The 19278-nt window shown below is 41.2% G+C and overlaps 1 protein-coding gene and 1 long non-coding RNA gene across 3 annotated transcripts in view; both read left to right on the top strand.

Annotated features, from left to right (window-relative positions):
* The window catches only part of LOC141755882 (uncharacterized), a 490132-nt gene that overhangs the window by 294813 nt on the left and 176041 nt on the right, over positions 1 to 19278 (top strand). The gene's annotated exons all lie outside the window — the stretch shown is intronic.
* The window catches only part of LOC141755875 (MAM domain-containing glycosylphosphatidylinositol anchor protein 2), a 310559-nt gene that overhangs the window by 231949 nt on the left and 59332 nt on the right, over positions 1 to 19278 (top strand). For both annotated transcript variants that reach the window (XM_074615183.1, XM_074615182.1), the window contains exon 11: positions 4552 to 4845. In XM_074615183.1, coding sequence (XP_074471284.1) covers positions 4552 to 4845 — 294 coding nt within the window. The remainder of the gene's footprint in view (positions 1 to 4551; positions 4846 to 19278) is intronic.

Here is a 19278-nt window from a genome sequence, read left to right as displayed (position 1 = left end):
AACTAGCTGATAGTGGTTATGCATGTGGCTGAGAAGGCATAATTCATCCGTCATAATACAATGATTAATCAGTATAGTAGTTCCCATGTACAGTAGAATTTGTTTAAAGGTGCTTTGATCAATATTAACAGTGGATCAAATGACTACATGTATGTGAAACGTTGTCCCTCATAGAGATTAAATCACAAGTAATCATCACCCGACTCCAGTTCCTCTCAGATCTAGGGAGCGTTTTAGCACCTTTCAGCTCATTGTTTTTGTTTTGTGGCCCTCTACTATACTGTTATGATTCACTCTCACCTCTCTGTATTGTTTACAGAAGAAGCGAGCAGCTGTTTTGGTGAAAAAAAGGCTTTAATAAACCCCCTCTGCGCCATCTGCCCAGCATTAAACAGCAGACAGACAAAGTTAGCGACTAGCTGATGACCATAGTGGAGCATCTATTGAGTGCTGCAGGAATGCATCCTTAAACCCAGAAATGAGTTAGCATTTTAGCACTTCCGGTTCCCTCATCTTGAAGTCATTGTGTTTTAGTTGGATGCCTTAAATAAGGTCTGTGGTTAACACAAACTTAAGAGATTTTAATGGGGTTTTTTCTACGATTATTTTACAAGGCTTTGTTGAATATTCGATTCTGATTGGTAAATCACCGCGTTCTACGGTCTGTTATTTCTTTATAGCAGACCGTTGCTATGGGCACAGTTCTGATGTCGGACTCTGGCGGACAGGTTTTGTGTCAAATTATTGATTTCTTAACTAAGTAGCTGTGTAATAAGGGGGATAATGTGCAGCTAGCGAGGTCATTGTTGTGAAATAAACCCCTTCAGGGTGATGCAAAATGCAAAACCAGGGTCAGGGTTTATTTCACAACAATGACCGGCACACTGTACATTATACCTTACATAAAATACGTCAGAAAATAACCCATTTGTGAATTTTGATGCTTTTACGTTTCTTAAAAAGGCTTTTGCTAACATGTGGCTAAATGAAACTACTAAACGTCATCACACACACTCGTCCGCCTTTACAGCCTCATTGTGTATACTCACGTTCATGCGACCGTGGTGTAGTTTGTTTATAGCCTAACATTAGCTCTTTACTTCTGGTGATGGCATTCACACTTCAAAAATCATAAAGTGGTGTCCATTTGTGAAAATTGTCTAGCTGAAGAAAATGTGCAAGTATCATAAACGTTTGTTTGCCACAGAGCTTATTTTCTACAGTAATCAAAAACCCAATGGAAAAATCCCATTGGGTTTTTGTTGAGGGAACCAGTGCGATGCTAACTTCCTGGTTGGCTTACAAGAATACCTCATCCGTGCACCACTCTATGGTAGCAGCTAAATAGCCAGATAATCCCTTCAGGAATTGTTGGAGACCAAAACAGAGCTACAGTAAAAGGGGAATGAATTTTGGACTGGCATTCATCAGATGACCAGAAACACAACTCCAAATGAAATGCTAATTGCTCCTTACCTGCTGGATGTGGAAATACGCCACTGTTTGCTAACACCTTTGCTATATTGACTTATGAGGTGTTGGTGTTGTGTTTACATATTGACTTATGAGGTGTTGGTGTTGTGTTTACAGCTTGTTTCCACCGCCCACAAGTAGCCAAAAAATCTGTTATTCCAGGTTTTAGGCTCTTTTTAAATTTGGAAAAAGGTTTTCCAAAAATACAGTAAATAAGAGAGCATTCTGTGACATTGTGCCCCACTAATAACCTTTTCCAGTTCTTTGACCTGTTCTTACTTCCTCTGGACATTCAGGTTCTCAGTGCATAACCTGGGGTCAGCGATGAGTCAAGTTTACAGTTGGTAGTTTATTTTTAACTGGTTTAGAACAACCTTAGAATCAGGGCTGGACATAGAGCTTTTCCTCGTTTCTACCAGTTTGATTCATCTACAGTTCACATCCAGTTTTATGTACTGTTGTTCCAGCACTTTGAGTAAATTAGAACTTTTTGACAAACAAAAGAAATCCCTGACAGTTGCAGAATTGAGATGGCAGTAAGATTGCTACCTCTCACCCAGAGAGAAATGAGGTCAGAAGAAATATAGCTGGACTCCGTGTCGTTTTCTGGAGATTGCTAGCGATTTCATCACTATGAAACTTCATTGTGGCTTGACTCCATTCCAGCTGCAGCATTGTTTGGGCAGAATGACAGTGATTCGAAAAATCATCAGGGAAGCGTGACACGGTTTCATCACTGCTGAGAAGATTTTCACTCCTCGACTCTTTGGCTGTAAACTATTTTTGGGAGCAGCGCTACAAAATAGTCTTGGAGTCTGCTGATGGTTTGGACTTGCACAAAAAAACACATGAACACACACACACACACACACAGCACTCTAGGAGCTGGTGCAATTTGCCAGGTTTGCTAATTAAACAAATTTACTTGGCCAGCATGCCTGATGAGGAACCAGACTGCGTGATCCAACCTGCTAGTTTTCCTGCTTTCCAAACTTTGAACACACACAAACACACACACACACACACACACACACACACACACACACAGACACAGACACTGAAGGAAACCTGTAAATGTGTCCAGCAATTTGCACTTCTTTTATTATTCATTGATCACTTCCAGCCAAGGCTCTGACTGTCCGTTAAACAAAGGCAAAGATATTTATTGGGTCATATTTTGTTACACGGCTGGCAGTAATGCTATATCACCGTTGGGAGGGCTCTATTGTAAATGATGTGAATATATGACGCTGTGCTGAGATTGAGTAGCTGCATGAGGATGCGGGCAGAGATGTAAAATGCTGTGGAGAGTGATGGTGATGTTGATGGTGATAAGAGTTATGCATGTTGTAATGACAGTGTTGAAATCCATCCTGAGAATAGCATTGTGATGAGAATGGGTTGCGATGATGAACGTTATGATGGAAATGTGACAAGGATGATGATAATACTGTAATGCTGATGATTGTAATGGCGATGCTGACGATGATGATGATGGTATCTTAGAAGCGTAATGCGTTTCTTAGGCAGACGTAGAGAAGATAGAATGTGTTTATAGTAAGATTATTGGCTGGATTATATTAGTTTCTTATTCAGTGATTTATAGCCACTGCAAGAACTTCTCCAGGGGCCCGGGAACTATTTCAGAAAATTTTGATCCGGAGGAAGCGTGGACTATATTTACTTCCTCTGCCATGGTTCCTGGTGACAAAACAGTGCCTGCTCTGAGACTGGCCCAGGAACTATCAGGTCAGAGTTTACAGTGCTGATTGTTTGAACAGAAAAATCAAGGCTGCTACAACTTCTGCACAGCTTCATTCACACACAGTAAGCAAGTACAGGGTGCCGCTAGGATCAATACTAGGGCAAAGGATACTTCTTGTACGATTTATTGATGTTACAGACAAAGTTAGCTTGGCAGGTTTCCGACTAGTCCAAAAAGAGCAAGATAAAGAGAGTGTGAGTGTGGGCAGACGAGCTGAGAGCACGAGCAAACTACAGAGATAAAGCAGCAATCGAGTGAAGGGTAGTGTTTAAAGGGAACTCGCATGTTGGGGAAACTCTCGCGAGATGGTTAAGGTTAGGCATTGATCTCGAATAGTTGAGGTTAGGTAGATAGGTAGATAGTTAGACAGGTCATCGGGCAGCGAGTCTCGCGAGAGTTTTGGCAGATCTCAGATCAAATTTTGCAATTTGCTGGTTACCTTCCTACCACCTAAGTGAAGATAGCAAATAATCAAAGAAGATAAACCAGGAGACATTTACCTTAGCTTAGCATACAGACTGAAAGTAGGGGGAAACAGCTAGACTGGCTCTGTCCAAAGCTGAAAACAAAAAATGTAGTTGTTTAATCTGTAATCCTGGAGTATTGTGGTCACTATGAGGTTGCCAGGCAACCAGGGCAGGCTGCAGAAATCGCTGAGTCTGGCTAGATTACGAACATATAACATGTTAATTAGTTTTACTTGTTTGAAATAGTCCCACACATAAACACCCCCCTTGGTTTTTGTACGGATAAAGTTCAATGACTCAGCTATATTTCCTTGTGTGTCTATTATTGGACTAATTTGTTCTCAGTTCTTGAGATGCTTTGGAAAAGCAAACTGGGATACACAAAGAGGACTTCTAGTTCCTTGTTTAGATCCTGACTTTAGTTCCCGTGGCTTCCTAGTAGCTGGAAACCCTTTGGTCGAAAAGGCTATTATTGATTTTCTTTGACCGCCAAGGTCACCAATTGCATTTGCTTGTCAGCTCTTCATTGCATTGTTCATTGTTTTTCCATTGCTTGATTGCATTTAACTTCCTCACCGCTGCCCTTCATGATGGTTTGACTTAAGGTACATGCTCAGATCCAGCCGTTAGCCATTGCCGCTGCTAATATCCGCATGGTCCTTCCATACAAGCTGTGTGTATGTGGCTGAGACTCATCGCCATTGCAACTTGGATGCTCATTCGCTCCCCCCCTCTGCCCCATACCCTCCACGCCACTGCTCCCCGCAGTCGACCATTTCCTCTTACCCCGCCTGCTGACTTTCTAGAGCCCCATATCAGTCCCTCCTCTGTTTTTCTCTTTCTTAGTTCCCCCCAACCTGACAGTCCCCCGGGGCAAGTCCCCGCTGGTGGCCCGCGAGGGTGACACAGTGGAGCTGGAGTGCCTTGTTTCAGGGAAGCCCAAGCCCATCATCCTGTGGTCGCGAGCCGACAAGGAGGCGCCCATGCCGGACGGCAGCATGCAGATGGAGAGCTACGACGGCGTGCTGCGTATTGTTAATGTGTCCAGGGAGATGACGGGCTCGTACCGCTGCCAGACCAGCCAGTTTAACGGGTTCAACGTGAAGCCCCGGGAGGCCGTGGTGGAGCTCATCGTACAATGTGAGTAGACAGACTGTGTTGCTATTTTTGTCTGTGTATATTTGTGTATATGCATGTATGCAGTGTCGTGGCAGTGATATAGTATGTGTGTATCTAAGTTTAGTGCGTCAATTGTCTCTGTGATGTATTTTCCTATGTACGCGGTGTAATTAATCTTTGTGTTCTGGTCCAGTGTGACCGAAATTGAACACTTCTTTCCTTCCACGCCCATCCAATTTCCTTCTGAAGGCTGGAAAATTAGTCCAGTCCCCCTGGTGCACACAGTCAGAGCTGTTTCCTCTCAGACCTGACTCCACCTCTTACACTAAGGGGAGGACTTTATCTGCTGAGTTTGAACTGTGCAGAACTAGTATTAACAGAGGCACAAAGCTCTAGTTACTGATGTCCACACTTGTTGGGGTGTGTGTGTGTGTGTGTGTGTGTGTGTGTGAACACGTCAGAGAAGACCCAAAAACTGAGCGCCATCTCCCCAAGCCTTAGACCCCCCCACCACCACTGCCACTCTTTGTGAAACCCCTTCCCTTCCTTTAAGATGTCACATTCAAAGATGGCTTAACGGCTAATTAGCGAGCGGCTAATTTATTCCCACTAGTATTCATTTTGTATTCATTTATGGAGATTTGAATGGAATATTTCGAATGAACGTCAGGGATTCAAAGCGTTTTCACTCATTCAAGAGCTGGGGATGTTTCTCTCAGCCGGAAAAAAAAAAAAAAAAAGAACGGAAGATTGTTAGGAAGGAAATTAAAGCGATCCGTGTAGGGTGCTACCATTCTCTGGCAAGTGATTATAGGAAATAGAAAAACTGAGCCTCATAGCCACAGTCCCATTGTTTTCCTCATGGCCTACTTAGTTAATCCATACATTCTTCCATCTCAACTAACTCTAATCTAGAAAGAACCTGTGCAGCAGTATGTCACTCTGACTCTGATATGGATGGCAATTAACATGCTCTATGCTGACTTCCATGTTTTAAATGTCCGCCCCCGTCACACTTGCCAAACATAAGACTGCATAAAAACATTCAACTTTTAAAGTGTGAACAATAAAACAGAATTATGTCCGCCGCTCAACCAGGTTTTTGATCCGAGCTGAACCTGACACACCCACTACCAATATTTTGATTGAAGAGGAACAAGAGCAGCCCCCGTACTGTTCTCCTCCGACAAGGATTAGCGCATAATTCTTTATGGTGCTCTCTGCAGTGGCGTTCACGTCTCAGCTTAGGTGTGCCACGTTAAGAGTATTAATGAAGTTTTGATGTGCGTTTGAAGAGGAAGAAGTTACATTTTGGGCTGAATTGATTATGATTATGCAGTGATGACAGTCCATATCAGAGGTTAGTGGCTTTGCTACGCACCAGCGCTGACACCGAAAAGTAAACAAAGGATTTGGACTCTAAGACGCCCTTCATTAATTAGCAACACTCAGTGGATCAGCCGCCTCATGCAATGAGGGTGTGGTGTGATAGGGACAAATTGTGGAATGCAAAATTCAAAAAGAAGATTGGTGTTAATGGCTTTTTCTTATTCAAAACACTGCTGTATGTTCACACTGCATCGGGCGGTGGTATTGAGGTCCCGCCCACACACCCACCCGAACCAATCGCGAGCCCAGCATGGCCACTGCTTTTCACAGCTGTGAATCATGATATCTCACCCCCTTTTTATAGCATCAAATAACTAATTAAAACTTATTAAAACACTTGAACATACTTCAGTGTGATAAGGACTACCTAAAATGACAGAAACCATCTTTGGGGAAAAATTTTTTTGACGTGAACGTTGAATTTTTAGTTTGTCCCATGTCCCATCCGCAAACATTTAAGGGGGCGGGCTTTATGACCTATACTGCAGCCAGCCACCAGGGGGCGATCGAGATGTTTTGGCTTCACTTTTGGGGTCATGTCGTCCATCTTTATATACAGTCTATGTGTTGAACATTCCTCCATGTCCTTCTTTTAAACAACAAATTTTAAGAAAATATTGAGTGTTGCGATATTATGTTTTGTGATACTGTATCGATTCCCAAAAACACTTGATTTTTAATTAACAGTTTACATGCAAAGATTAACTCAGTAAATACTTTATTTCATTTGTAAAGATATGCGTCCTCTCAGTGTGTGTCACAGGCGCTGGAATAGGGGGGACAACAAGACTTTTTGTTCCCCCACTTTCAGGTGTTATGGTAATACAGTGGTAACGTCTAAGCCAGATAGAGCGTTGCCGATGTCTATGGCGTCAAACATGATGGACCATTATCCAATCATAATCAGCCATTGTGTAGCCTAATTTAATTGATTACTACGACACAAAGTTCTTCATAGATTTAACTTTAATATGTACAAAATGTTCTTTATTTTCTTTAAAACACCTTCCCGTGCCGCTGGTGTATGTGCCCTCTCAAAGTAGTGCCATGATGTTGTATGTTGGGACTGTGATAAATGCAAATACAGATTCCACTGTTTGGATTACATAAAAAAGTTAACTTTTTTTACTTAGATTTTATGCATATGGCGGTGTGTTCTTTAAACTATAGTTATAGACAGTTTTCCTAAAATTGGATTTTAAAAATCGCTATATACAGTATAGCCTTGATTACAGTATCGCAATATTTAGAATCGTAACCCCTGTATCATGATACGTATCGTATCGCCAGATTATTGCCAATGCACAGCCCTACCACCTGTACAGTAGTTCATGTGAAATACTAACACACATCTACCCTGCCTCTGTTATTTTAAAGGAGTTAAAGAATGGATGCTGCTACTTTACCCTCTGATCCCTCTCAGCAGAGAGAGTAGTTTACTGCCACAATCAGCAATAGGTCACCATGATCTTGCCTACCATTTAAAAGCAGCAGGGGCACATGCTGTATTCTGTGTGCCATTTTTTTTTTTTTTATCAGGACAGCACTGTTAGAGCTGGAAAAAAGCAAATAAGCACTAATTGTCCGGAAGCTTTTTGAACAACAGCTACAATTACTCAGCATTGATGAAAATATAATTTACTCTATTTTTTTCACTCCTGCATTTGCAGTAACGTCACATGCTACTGCTTCATCTGTAAATCAGTGACACATCAAAAACAAAGATGACACAAACGGCCGAAAAATAAAATACTGATTTAGTAGAGAGTTCTCATAGAAGATGAGGAGCTCATTAAATGTTCTCAAGCCTTAATGAAAAACAGAAGTCTGTTCCACATAATGAAATATCATAGTGTGCATAAAACTATTCAAGAAATAAAAAGAAAAAGCAATAAGTAATTGTCTCACTTGTGGCTCTTCTCTCTGCTTTCTCTTTATTGTTGCCAGAGCAGATCAAACTTTAAATTCACTTGAATGTACAAAAAATGCTTAAATTTATTGACAGTTGAAATTAAATTAATTTGTAGACGGATTGTGCATTTCATTAATCATTGGCCCTTTTTTTAATGTCCTGTTCCTTAACTGGCCAGCCCATTTTTACGTTTGTTCCTTTTCGTTTTTGTCTTTTAATATCCGGTTGCCATGGCTGCCTTTATTAAATACAAGTCAAAGGTCTTGGTGGTATTAAACATTTCTCAAAGTTGGGAACACACGTCCACAATTTTTAAGTCATATTCTTTTACAACACCACCTCCACCACGGATGTTGGTTTAATACGACGATCTTCAGCACAGTATCATCCTGCGTTAACTAGCTTACTATGTGTTGCACTAGCTGGTTATAGGGTGACATTTTTCAAGAGCTCTGATATGTTATCAGTATGGTAAGGAAGGTTATTAAATTTGTAATATTATTTGTATTCTTCACAAACGAGTCTTTTTAAATCTAACTTGTCAACATGAATTTCTACCTAACTCTGTAATATAATATATATATATATTTTACTGATAATATAAATTGGAACAATAAGCTTGTTACGAGGCCTGTCAATCAATTAAAATATTTAATCGTGATTGTCCATAGTTAATTTTGATTAAACACAAATTAATCACACATTTTTTTATCTCTTAAAAATGTACCTTAAAGGAAGTATTTAATACTCTTATCAACATGGGAGGGACAAATATGCTTGTTTTATGCAAATGTATGTATATATTTATTATTGGAAATCAATTAACAAGACAAAATAATGACAAATATTGTCCAGAAACCCTCACAGGTACTGCATTTAGCATAAAAAATATGCTCAAATCATAACATGGCAAACTGCAGCCCAACAGGCAACAACAGCTGTCAGTGTGTCAGTGTGCTGACTTGACTAGCTTGATTATCATAAAGCGGGCATGTCTGTAAAGGGGAGACTCGTGGGTACCCATACAACCCATTTTCATTCACAGATCTTGAGGTCAGAGGTCAAGGGACCCCTTTGAGAATGGCCATGACAGTTTTTCCTCCCCAAAATTTAGTTATTTGAGGGTTATTTAACCTCCTTCGCGACAAACTAGTATGACATGGTTTGTACCAAAGGATTCTTTAGGTTTTCTAGTCTCATATGAGGCCACTGTCTCACTGTAGCTCCAAAACTGAGCCTGTTACAACCTCTAAAAGATTGATTGCATTAATGCGTTAAAGAAATTACTTTGCATTAACGCGTTATTATCGCATCAACTTTGACAGCCCTACTCATAGTATAAATTGGAACAATTCATTTGTTACACAATGATAAGCACCTGTCATAGAGAACTGGACTGGGTGTAATAGTGTAACCAAATAAGTCTGGAATGATAAGTTTGGATGACTCCCCATGACTATTATAGCAGTAACATGACCAGCTGATCGCAGCACTGCTTGGGAGGAGAGCCGATCTGATTAGTGATGCTACATGAGGTATGTGAGACTGCTGAAGAAGAAAGTCCCTCATTTTCTGTCAGCTCTTCATGCTGTTTGTAATATTATAAAACTGGTCAGATATTTCATAAAATGTAGGCGCAAGGTGCACAACACATTTCCACTTGCTGTGTAGAAAAGAAGTTTAAAAGACAAAATAACGGGATGTACCGCATAGCTGAAGTAGTTTTTCTTGTTTGCATGTCACTTCTCCTCCAAAGTCTGTTCCGAAGGAGAAGGAATGCTATAGTTTTCCTTCTGCTAATATGCATTATTCATGAAATACAGACACAAAATTAAGACGAGACGCTGGGCTGTGGTACAGAAATTGAAGCCTGTTACCATGTTGTTACCACACTGGGGTAGAAGAACAGGTGAAGGTGAGGAGGGAAGTGAAGATGTCCAATACAAAGTCCTCCTCGGTCTGAAAAAAATGTCACATTTGATGCAGAGTAATCACGAAGATGAGAAGACTGAAACAATATTACAAATAAGATTAACAAGAACAAGTAAAAGAAATGTAAAACTGCACAGTATATTGAATCACAGACTGCCCCGTTGTACAGATTGTCTCAAAGGAGGAGAGGAGGAAAGGGAATGTACAATGAATACTAAAACTTCAAAGCCAGTATCTTCACTCTAGCATTAAAGCTGAGCCCGCTACAGCCTATTAAAGATCCAGCAATGGAGGGTTAGACTGTATTTTTTTAAGAAGCAAAGGCATAACTCCCACGAAGGTCCACAACCTTTGAATGACTCGATCTCAGAGTGGAGGTCAATATCATGGGCGCTTTTGGGTAACATGTTTCTCCTCTGACACCCAACAAGGGAAGGTCATCCCCTAACACACACTGGTCCTGTCTCAGTGACAGTGGACAGGGGTCACGTACAGGGAGTGACCGTTGTTAGCGACACTTAGATGGAGAAGACATGCCTCAGGAGGCGAGGAGTGGGAGACTGAAGCTACATCCACACTAATACATTTTCGTTTTAAAACACACAAGTCCTGCTACATTTACACCAAGCATCCACACTACTCCGGTGCTTTCGAACCCCCAAAACGGTTAATTGGGTCTTATAAGACTCGACTTGTCCTTCACTGATTTGTCATGTCCCTATCATGTGACCCTTTTCCGGGAGAAAACAAATCAGCCTTGACTACTGGTGGTTAATTCAACATGGATAAATAATTAAAGGTGTTTCTGACCTTGTTGTCCGTGCTAGCAGCTATTGTGCAGTTAAATGCTACATTATTATAATGCTTCTACTGCCCACATGCGCAGGAGGCAAGCTATTATTCACGTTTCCAGCTGCGTTATCAGCCCCACATGGACTGTCCTTTTGTTATTTTTTTTTTTTTTGTTCTGCACAACTATTGTGAAGTTCACAAAGAAACTGTAAACAAACAAAGTATAAATGCTGCTTTCCAATATGATAGGCACTAGAGATGCACCCATACTGATATTGGATCAGATATCAGGCCGATAACTGACTCAAATAGCTGGATCGGGTATCAGTGACAATGGGGCTGATCTATTCAATTCAATTCTATGTTTATATATTGTATACGTTATATGCTGTAATTTTAATTTCTGTTTAAGTTTTGACCAATTTATTGCCGCATTAAAAAGGTTTACACCTGAACTGTAATTCCAGTTAATTTGCTGGTGTACGATTTATTATTTTAATAATAAATTTAAATTAAATAAATTCATATCTATGAATTTATTTATTACATTTTGTTTTACAAAGTTAGGAAAGCAATGTTTAAGTCAAGCCTTACACATGAAAGAATGATCTCAGTCACTTCCACACAGTGAGGCATACAGCTTATTAATTAAACACTGGTATCGGATCGGTACTCGGTATGGGCCGATACCCAAAGCCCAGGTATCGCTATCGGTATCAGGACAGAAAAAGTTTGATCGAGAATCCCTAACAGGGACTTCTAGCCACCCAGCAGAGCTACTAGTGTGAGAACAGACCACAACGAAACCGAGGGGAAACAAGTGAGACGTGTGTTGACCCATAATGTAGTAAAACTTTCATTTGTAACTGTTCATTTTTTTTAAATTTGATGTGTATGAGAGAGACAGATAGGACAAGACCCAGGCTATAGTAACCTAGTAGCAGCCTAGTAGTGTTGGAGTATCTTTATTGGTAAACTAGTCTTGGCTTGAGTGAGTGTGTGTGGGTGAAAGATAGCTGCTGATGCTGCTCTTCCTCCGTAGTATTAGACAATCTGCTTCCTGTTTACACCAGCAGTATATGTGAATGGTCATGTGGTATGCATTTTCAGGCGTGCTAGTACGGATACGTAAACATATTAGTGTGGATGTAACCGGAGACTCCAAGGCTTCATGTGAAAGAAACCATTAAGTTTATTCTCAGGCATACGGTTGCATCATAGAACTATACACACACACACACACACACACACACACACACACACACAGTGAAGCGCATCCATTTACTGCCTCTTCCTTTCAACACAATTTATTCAGAGAATTATTTCTCATTATGTAGTTTTGTTTTAATAAAGCACCTATCTCGCACCGCAGTTCTTGATGTCGTACGGCACTTTCATCTGTTCGCCATCTTCAAAGCGAGAACACATAATGAAGAGAGTTATTAAGGCTTTTGGTATTGATAAATCAATCATTCTGCCATGTTCTCACTTCAGAGCCAGTTCTTCTCCTCGTCAGACTCATGTTACTTATTAATAGTTGGCATCAAAGCGCAAGTTTCAAAAGCACAAACAATCCGTACTTGAGCTGTTGGATTGCTTTGACACAATTTGGGGAGTGTATCGGGGAAATGTGTCCGCCGCGTGTACACATCGACTGTTGACTCTGTTGCGTCTGCCAAATACAAAGACCTCTGCTCGTCTTTTCCTAGCTTGAGAATTTACGTTATTAACACAATCCGGCCCTGCTTTTGTTGTTTGCTCACTACGCCTGTCGGTATGCCCCCTCCTTGCTTTCTCTTGGCCTGTCTCATGGTGTGTAAGCACAAGCCAATCCCTCTGAGATGCTTTTCTCGCCTGCATTTCCAGGTCCCAGCGTGAGCCACCCGCCTTTGGTGGTGAGCCATGTGCAAAGCCGCGTTTAGTAACTTGATCAAGGGACCGAGGTACAGTCCTCTGAAGCAAAGAGCATTAGAGGCGTGAAGGCAACAGCTTTGATATGTAAAAACCTGCATCTGTTGGCTGGCAGAGGCGACGCCAGGAGGAGAGGTAGCGGGAATGGAAGACGTCTGCCTTTAGAGGCGTCGCTCTAATAGAATTGCATACGCCAAATCCCAAGCTGTGACACCCTAATGTTCTTAGTCAAACTGACTTGGCATGGTCCAGGGGCTTGAGAGAGGGAGTGAAGAAACGGAGAGAGAAAAAGAGGGGAAGAAGGAGGTATAGAGTGGTGTCCTGTCCTAGATACCACTGTCTGTCAGTGAGAGTTATGAAGCTCTACTTCAGCCCAGATGCACAGGTTTCTTTTATCCGAGCTTCCCTTCTGTTCCCTCCTCACATCGTCCATGACACCTGCCTGATGCAACGGCGCGATCGTCGCCCCCCTGAGCGAGCGACTCGCTATCTGACATACATCATAAAGACACACCGGGATAAAGAGCTGAGCAAAAGTAATGAGCAGAATTACACGATTATTGTTTTTAATTAATTTTCCTTTCTGCATCAAGAAGGCCTGCAATGCCGGCCCCTGAGGCCCACTCTAATGTGAATCGTATTAGAACGATTCACATTAGCCTAATGCCAGCAAATTAATCGTTTGCATTACAGCGGGGCTCACGCACCGCATTTGGGGATGAAATTTTAATAACCTTTTTTTATGGAACAATATTGAATTGATCAGCCGCGTCAAATTCCACGCCAGAAAAGGTCAGCGAGCATGTAGGTTGTAAACAGAAGCCTGCACACGGCTCAGACAGAATAATTCATAAGTTGGTCAATGACTGAGCTGAACATATTAGCGGATCACCGGGCCTCTCCTCGCACTCAAGAGTCTACATTGATTATCATTAATTGTATATTTAAGTTCATAAATTATAAGTTTTAATAATAGTATGGTAATGCAGATGGTGCTTAAGTTCATTGTTTGATTGCAGCGGCTGTAGCGTGAGGCAAGGAGGGCCTGCATTATTCAACACAAGGATTCATTATAAATCAGTTGAATCGGGGTTATCATTTCATATTCTGTATATATCAGTTTGGCTTCCTAATGAATGTTATTTCCTCTATCAAGACTTGATATTGAAGCATGTTATTCTACAAAGGTTATTCTCCCACTAGAATGCGTTTCGCTTCCATACAAAAAAACAACCTTTGTTTCTTTCACACTGCCTCGTGCAGCTGCTGAAGGCTGTTTTGTGAAAAACGTGACAGATTTCTGAATGGAGCGTTGGTATGTCACATGTTAATCCAACATGTGTCAACAGACAGGAATTAAATGGATGTGTCAACAAAGAGCACCGATGTCACAGCCGTCGTCAGCAGTGGTGGAAAATAAAGAAGTGCATTTATTCAAGGACTTACTGGAGTATATCCATTTAATACATCTTTATACTCCGCTACAATTCAGAGGGAAATATTGTACTTTTTACTCCACAAACATACTGTATACATCGTTTTGGCACGTGACTCCTTACAACAAGCAATGCTTGCATTTTTGCATTATATACTGTACATCAGACCGGCAATACGTCATCCAGAGTAGGCGCTCACAGCCTCGCCCCCTTTTGGGGGGAAAAAATCCCATGTCCTTCATAGACAGTAACAGCGTGATGAGAGGAAATTGAAACACGTCTCCAAACTTCTAATTTAAACAAACCGGTAATAGTAATAATGCTATGCCCAAGAGTTGCTGTGTAGTTGGTTGCACCAACATGAAAATCCGGTACAATACAGTCATACATTAACATTATAGCAGCATCAGAATGTCGTCTCCAACTAAATGTCAGCCTATAGATCAAAAAGTTGGCTTTTAACAGGCTGGTTATTTACAGACAACACTTAGTCTAACGTGATTAAATCAAATATGTATAGAAGTCTGGATAATCAATATCTGTGTTGGACGAGGGAAGACTGAAGGGACATGGCGGCGATTAACCTTAATTTATTAAGGTATCACGAACACTCAGGTTCAGGCAAGGTTGCAAAATAATAATTAGACATGTGTATTAAAACACATGTTTGTTTAACAAGAGATGAATGAATGTGAACTTGTCAAGATTACAATCCAAACACGTCAAATTGCATTGATGTCTATGGGATCTTTGGTTTTCTTTCCCCTGTGTAGCGTAAATTCTCAAATAGAAGGCCTTTATTTACCTTGGTGGAAAAGAGAACCAGGCCTTTATTTATAATTTCCCCTGTTGTTCCCACGCAACACTTCCTCCATGTTTACATGTTGTCTTCATACATTCAGTATAATGTCAGTTCACACGGCATTATTCCCACCAGTACCACAAGAGCGAGTTGGGCGGTCCGCTTTGCCTTTTTCCCCCAAACGATCTTAAGATACCATGAATGAAACTCAAACTCCAGAATTTTGCAAATTTAAAAGTATTGCAGCCTTCTTTTTTCCTTTTAATGTGAAAAAGAGAAGAGTTGAGTTTGTTGATGGTATCCAAACATCGATCAGGAGTAGAGCAAGTAAGAAACAAGGAATTCATTACAGTGTGAAAGCATTATTTCAGAGCAGCAGAGTGGTGGGTATAACATGACTGATGGAAGTGCTGTGGTCATTTACATTATACTGAATTTACAATGTGAGCTTTGTGGTATGTGAGCTTTACCTGGCCTGGACTAGCAGCTAACCTTATGTGTAATGTAATGTACCTTAAAGGGAGATTTGTCATGTATTTAATAAGCACAACAGGTAACAACAGCTGTCAGTGTGTCAGTCTGCTGACTTGACTATGACTTGCCCCAAACTGCATGTGATTGTCATAAAGTAGGCATGTCTGTAAAGGGAAGATTCCTGGGTACCCATAGAACCCATTTCCATTCACAAATCTTGAGGTCAGAGGTCAAGGGACCCCTTTGAAAATGACCGTGACAGTTTTTCTTCACCAAAATGTAGCACAAGTTTGGAGCGTTATTTAGCCTCTTTCACAATGAGCTAGTATGACATGGTTGGCACCAACGAATTCCTTATATATCAGGTTTCATATGATGCAACTATCTTCACTCTAGCTTTAAAACTGAGCCCGCTACAACCTCCGTAATATCGATTGCATTAATGCGTTAAAGAAATTAGTGGCGTTGACGAATTTGCATTAACACATTTACTTTGACAGCCTTAATATTTTTATGTAAATCAAAGGTCTGAAAACTGAGCCATGAGGGAATATTGTGCTGCTTTCAAGAGAAAAGGGATGAAAGAAAACCACCGCTGACCAAATGAGCATCCAACCATATAGAAGGAATGCAGTCCCACATTCTAGTGTTGCGGGCTCGCCCACAGGAATTGCTTGTCCTTCTCTCGATGCACTCACCCGAAGCACATCGAAGAAAAATGAAACCCATTCTGACTGAAGTTGAAGTTTATTGAAAACCAGTCAAGCGATATCTCAGGAATGCAGGTGCACGCATGCACACAAATTCACCTCGGCCTCCCACACACGCTCCAAAGCATCCCCCATGCATGGCCGTATCTTTGTTCTGTCCTCCTCCCTGTAGATGGCGGTCTTTAAGGACCGTGGGGAAAAGGCCTCCGTGCTCCTGAATGTTGTTTTTCCCCACATTACTGTCAAAGTATCCACCGGTGACTGATGATGGATTACATCTCAGCCGGTGCACAGGGTTTCCCCTCAGTCTGTGACTTACAGCAACTCGCCGCCCTCGCTGCCACATGCGAGCGCTGCTCGGGGAATATCACACGGGACCTTTTCGCTCCCTTCTCCTCATGTTTGCTGGGCAGCTGTTTCACAGGAGACGCACAGAGGGGAGATGAGGCATGTGCCCTTATTTAAAGGATGTTTTGGTTATATAACTGGGTTTTTTTTTTTCATTTGCTGCAGACCCAAACCCCATCTTCATTTGTCTTTCTGTGTCAATGGAAATGCACTTACTGCAATTTGGTCTAGTGCCACTCAGGGAGGCTGTGGAGCCGGGCTGTGAATCACCGCTGCACACAAACCTACAATTTTAATGTGATAAGTAGAGATTCAGACCCTTCTTCTGGAGTCAGAAATAAGCCATTGGGTTTGGGTAAAAGCCCAGGCACGGCTCATTTGAAGGAGGAACTGATTGCTGCTTCATTTAGCGGAGATAAAAGCCGATTTACTCTCCACCTTGTGAACAGCATCAGGTGAAGGAGGCAAACTTTTTTCTTCTCCATTTCCTTTTCAGTCCAGACCTCTCGGAGTATTTGTGTTTACTTTTCCCCGTCATCCCGTGTGTTATGATTTATTATTTATCACATTTCAGACAGTCATTATCCGATCTAATGACGTGTCATTAATCATAGTAGCGGCTGTGTGAATTCCAGGTTTTTGCGTGTGTTGAGTGATAACTAGCATCGAGGGCGAGGAAGTAAAATCCAACTTTGGATTGTAGATATGTTGATGTATTATTTTGCATTCAGTATAAGGGGTGTAAGAAAGTATCGATAAACTCGAGTATTGCAATATTATGTTTTGTGATACTGTATCGATTCTCAAAAACACTTGTTTTTTAATTAATTTCATTTACATGCAAAGATTCTTGGCAGAGAGTGATTCATTTTTGTGTGTGTGTGTGTTTTAACTATAGCAGTGTTGTAATCTATCTTCAGACTCTTCCACTCCAGCGTGAACCGAGACAGGCACACCGCTAATTCAAAGCATTAGCACACCTAACTTACTAGTAACGTTACCACGGATTCCTGAAACCAAAAGAGGTGCCTGCAGCGTACAGAGCTGAAGTGTGGGCTCATTTTGGCTTCCATAATAAAGAAGGCACTAAGGAGCTTCTCGTCTTTAAACAGTACTATGACAGTTTTCCTAAAATTAGATTTAAAAAAATGCAATATATTGCCTTGATTACAGTATCACAATATATTGCAATATATTTAAACGTAACCCCCGCATACTTGCCAACCTTGAGACTTTTAAAATAGGGAGGATTTTGAAACCAAAGCTGGGGGTCCTTCCCCAGAAAAAAAAATAGTTTCAGAGACTTTTCTTTCCTGCATTCTGGCGACTTTAAAAGAATGAAAATAACAAAAATAATAACTACACTGCAACAGCATTATTATGTAAAACTTTTCATTTTACCTTCAATTCTCAGGAAAGAAAATAGAATAATTCACCCCTCTGGCATAAACTTGCAAATCTCCTTGAGTATTTCTTTCTCGTACTACTCTTTATTTCTCCTTCTCCTTCTCTCACTCATTGAAGGCCCTTTCAGACACAATGCGACAACGGCACAACTGCGCTTTGAACCCCATTATGTCCAATGGCTTGTGCCAGGCTACAACTGCTTTTGCAAAGCCCCAATTTGGGCGCTGCACGGTATGATGTGCACTTAACCCAGCAGCGAGCGCAGCTCAAGTGCAAACTGCGCTGAATCGCGAGCATAGACTGCTGTCTTCCGCCTGGAAACGACATTGGGTGTAGCTCTGTTGTCGTCCGGGTGGAAACAGTAGGGCTATTACACGCTGTGCAGTGCCATAAACAGGTTAAGATAACGAAAAGGAAAAAAAGTGTGAAATGTGCCATGAATCGGGCGAATGTATGATGTTTTCTAACCTACAGTTCCCAGTGCACCTCTGACCTGGAGGACCTGCCCTGCTCTACAGCCTGGGCTGAGCTAACTCCAATATGTGCAACAGAAAAACTAAAATGAAAGTTCGATATTCTAAAAACAGCAAAAGAATTTCTGGAAAACAGGCGAGTAATTATTAAATTCCTTAGAGAGATTTAGCTTGAGATTTTAGCATCTTCCACGTATTTTAATTTTTTTAAATGGCTGATTAAGGTTTTAGATAATGTCATTAATAGTATTATCAAATTACATGCTGTAAATTTTAATAAACTGTTCATTTAATTGCATACCCTATCAAGTTTGGAAGGCTTAGTAATTAGATCATATTACCGTGTGTGAGTAATGTAGGAGATTATGTTGCAGATTACAGTTTCAATCAGGTAATCAGTGATCTGTAACATATTACATTTTAAAAAGTAACATCCCCAGCCCTGGCTGTAGCCCGCCTCTCCTTTACTGTGTCAGGAAATATGCAAATTCCAGGCAATTAAGGCGCTCCGTGTCATTCTGTCTCTTTTCCTCAGCATTCACTGTTGTTTTTCGAGCCCCGCCGTGACTTTTGTCAAGCATCTGTGTGAGCGTGTCAAGAGCAAAGATGCTTAAGATGGGGAAATTATTCATAACCATTTCTGTGCTTGCACGCACAAGCACTTAAACACACTTGTCCTCACAAACACACGCGTTTTGTCGCCATGCACGTAACCTAACAAACATTTAACATAAGCTAAAATATAGAATCACAGAGGAAGGGTCCGGGTTGCATCGAGGTCACATGCAGCCCCTCGCTTCCCCTCTGAGACGTGTCTGTGTGGTGGGAGAGGTGAAGCCTTTCAGATGCTCAAATAAGTTATTAATTT

Source organism: Sebastes fasciatus, chromosome 18, assembly GCF_043250625.1.
Source record: "Sebastes fasciatus isolate fSebFas1 chromosome 18, fSebFas1.pri, whole genome shotgun sequence".
NCBI classification, from domain to species: domain Eukaryota; kingdom Metazoa; phylum Chordata; class Actinopteri; order Perciformes; family Sebastidae; genus Sebastes; species Sebastes fasciatus.
This window is presented reverse-complemented; position numbering and strand designations above follow the sequence as displayed.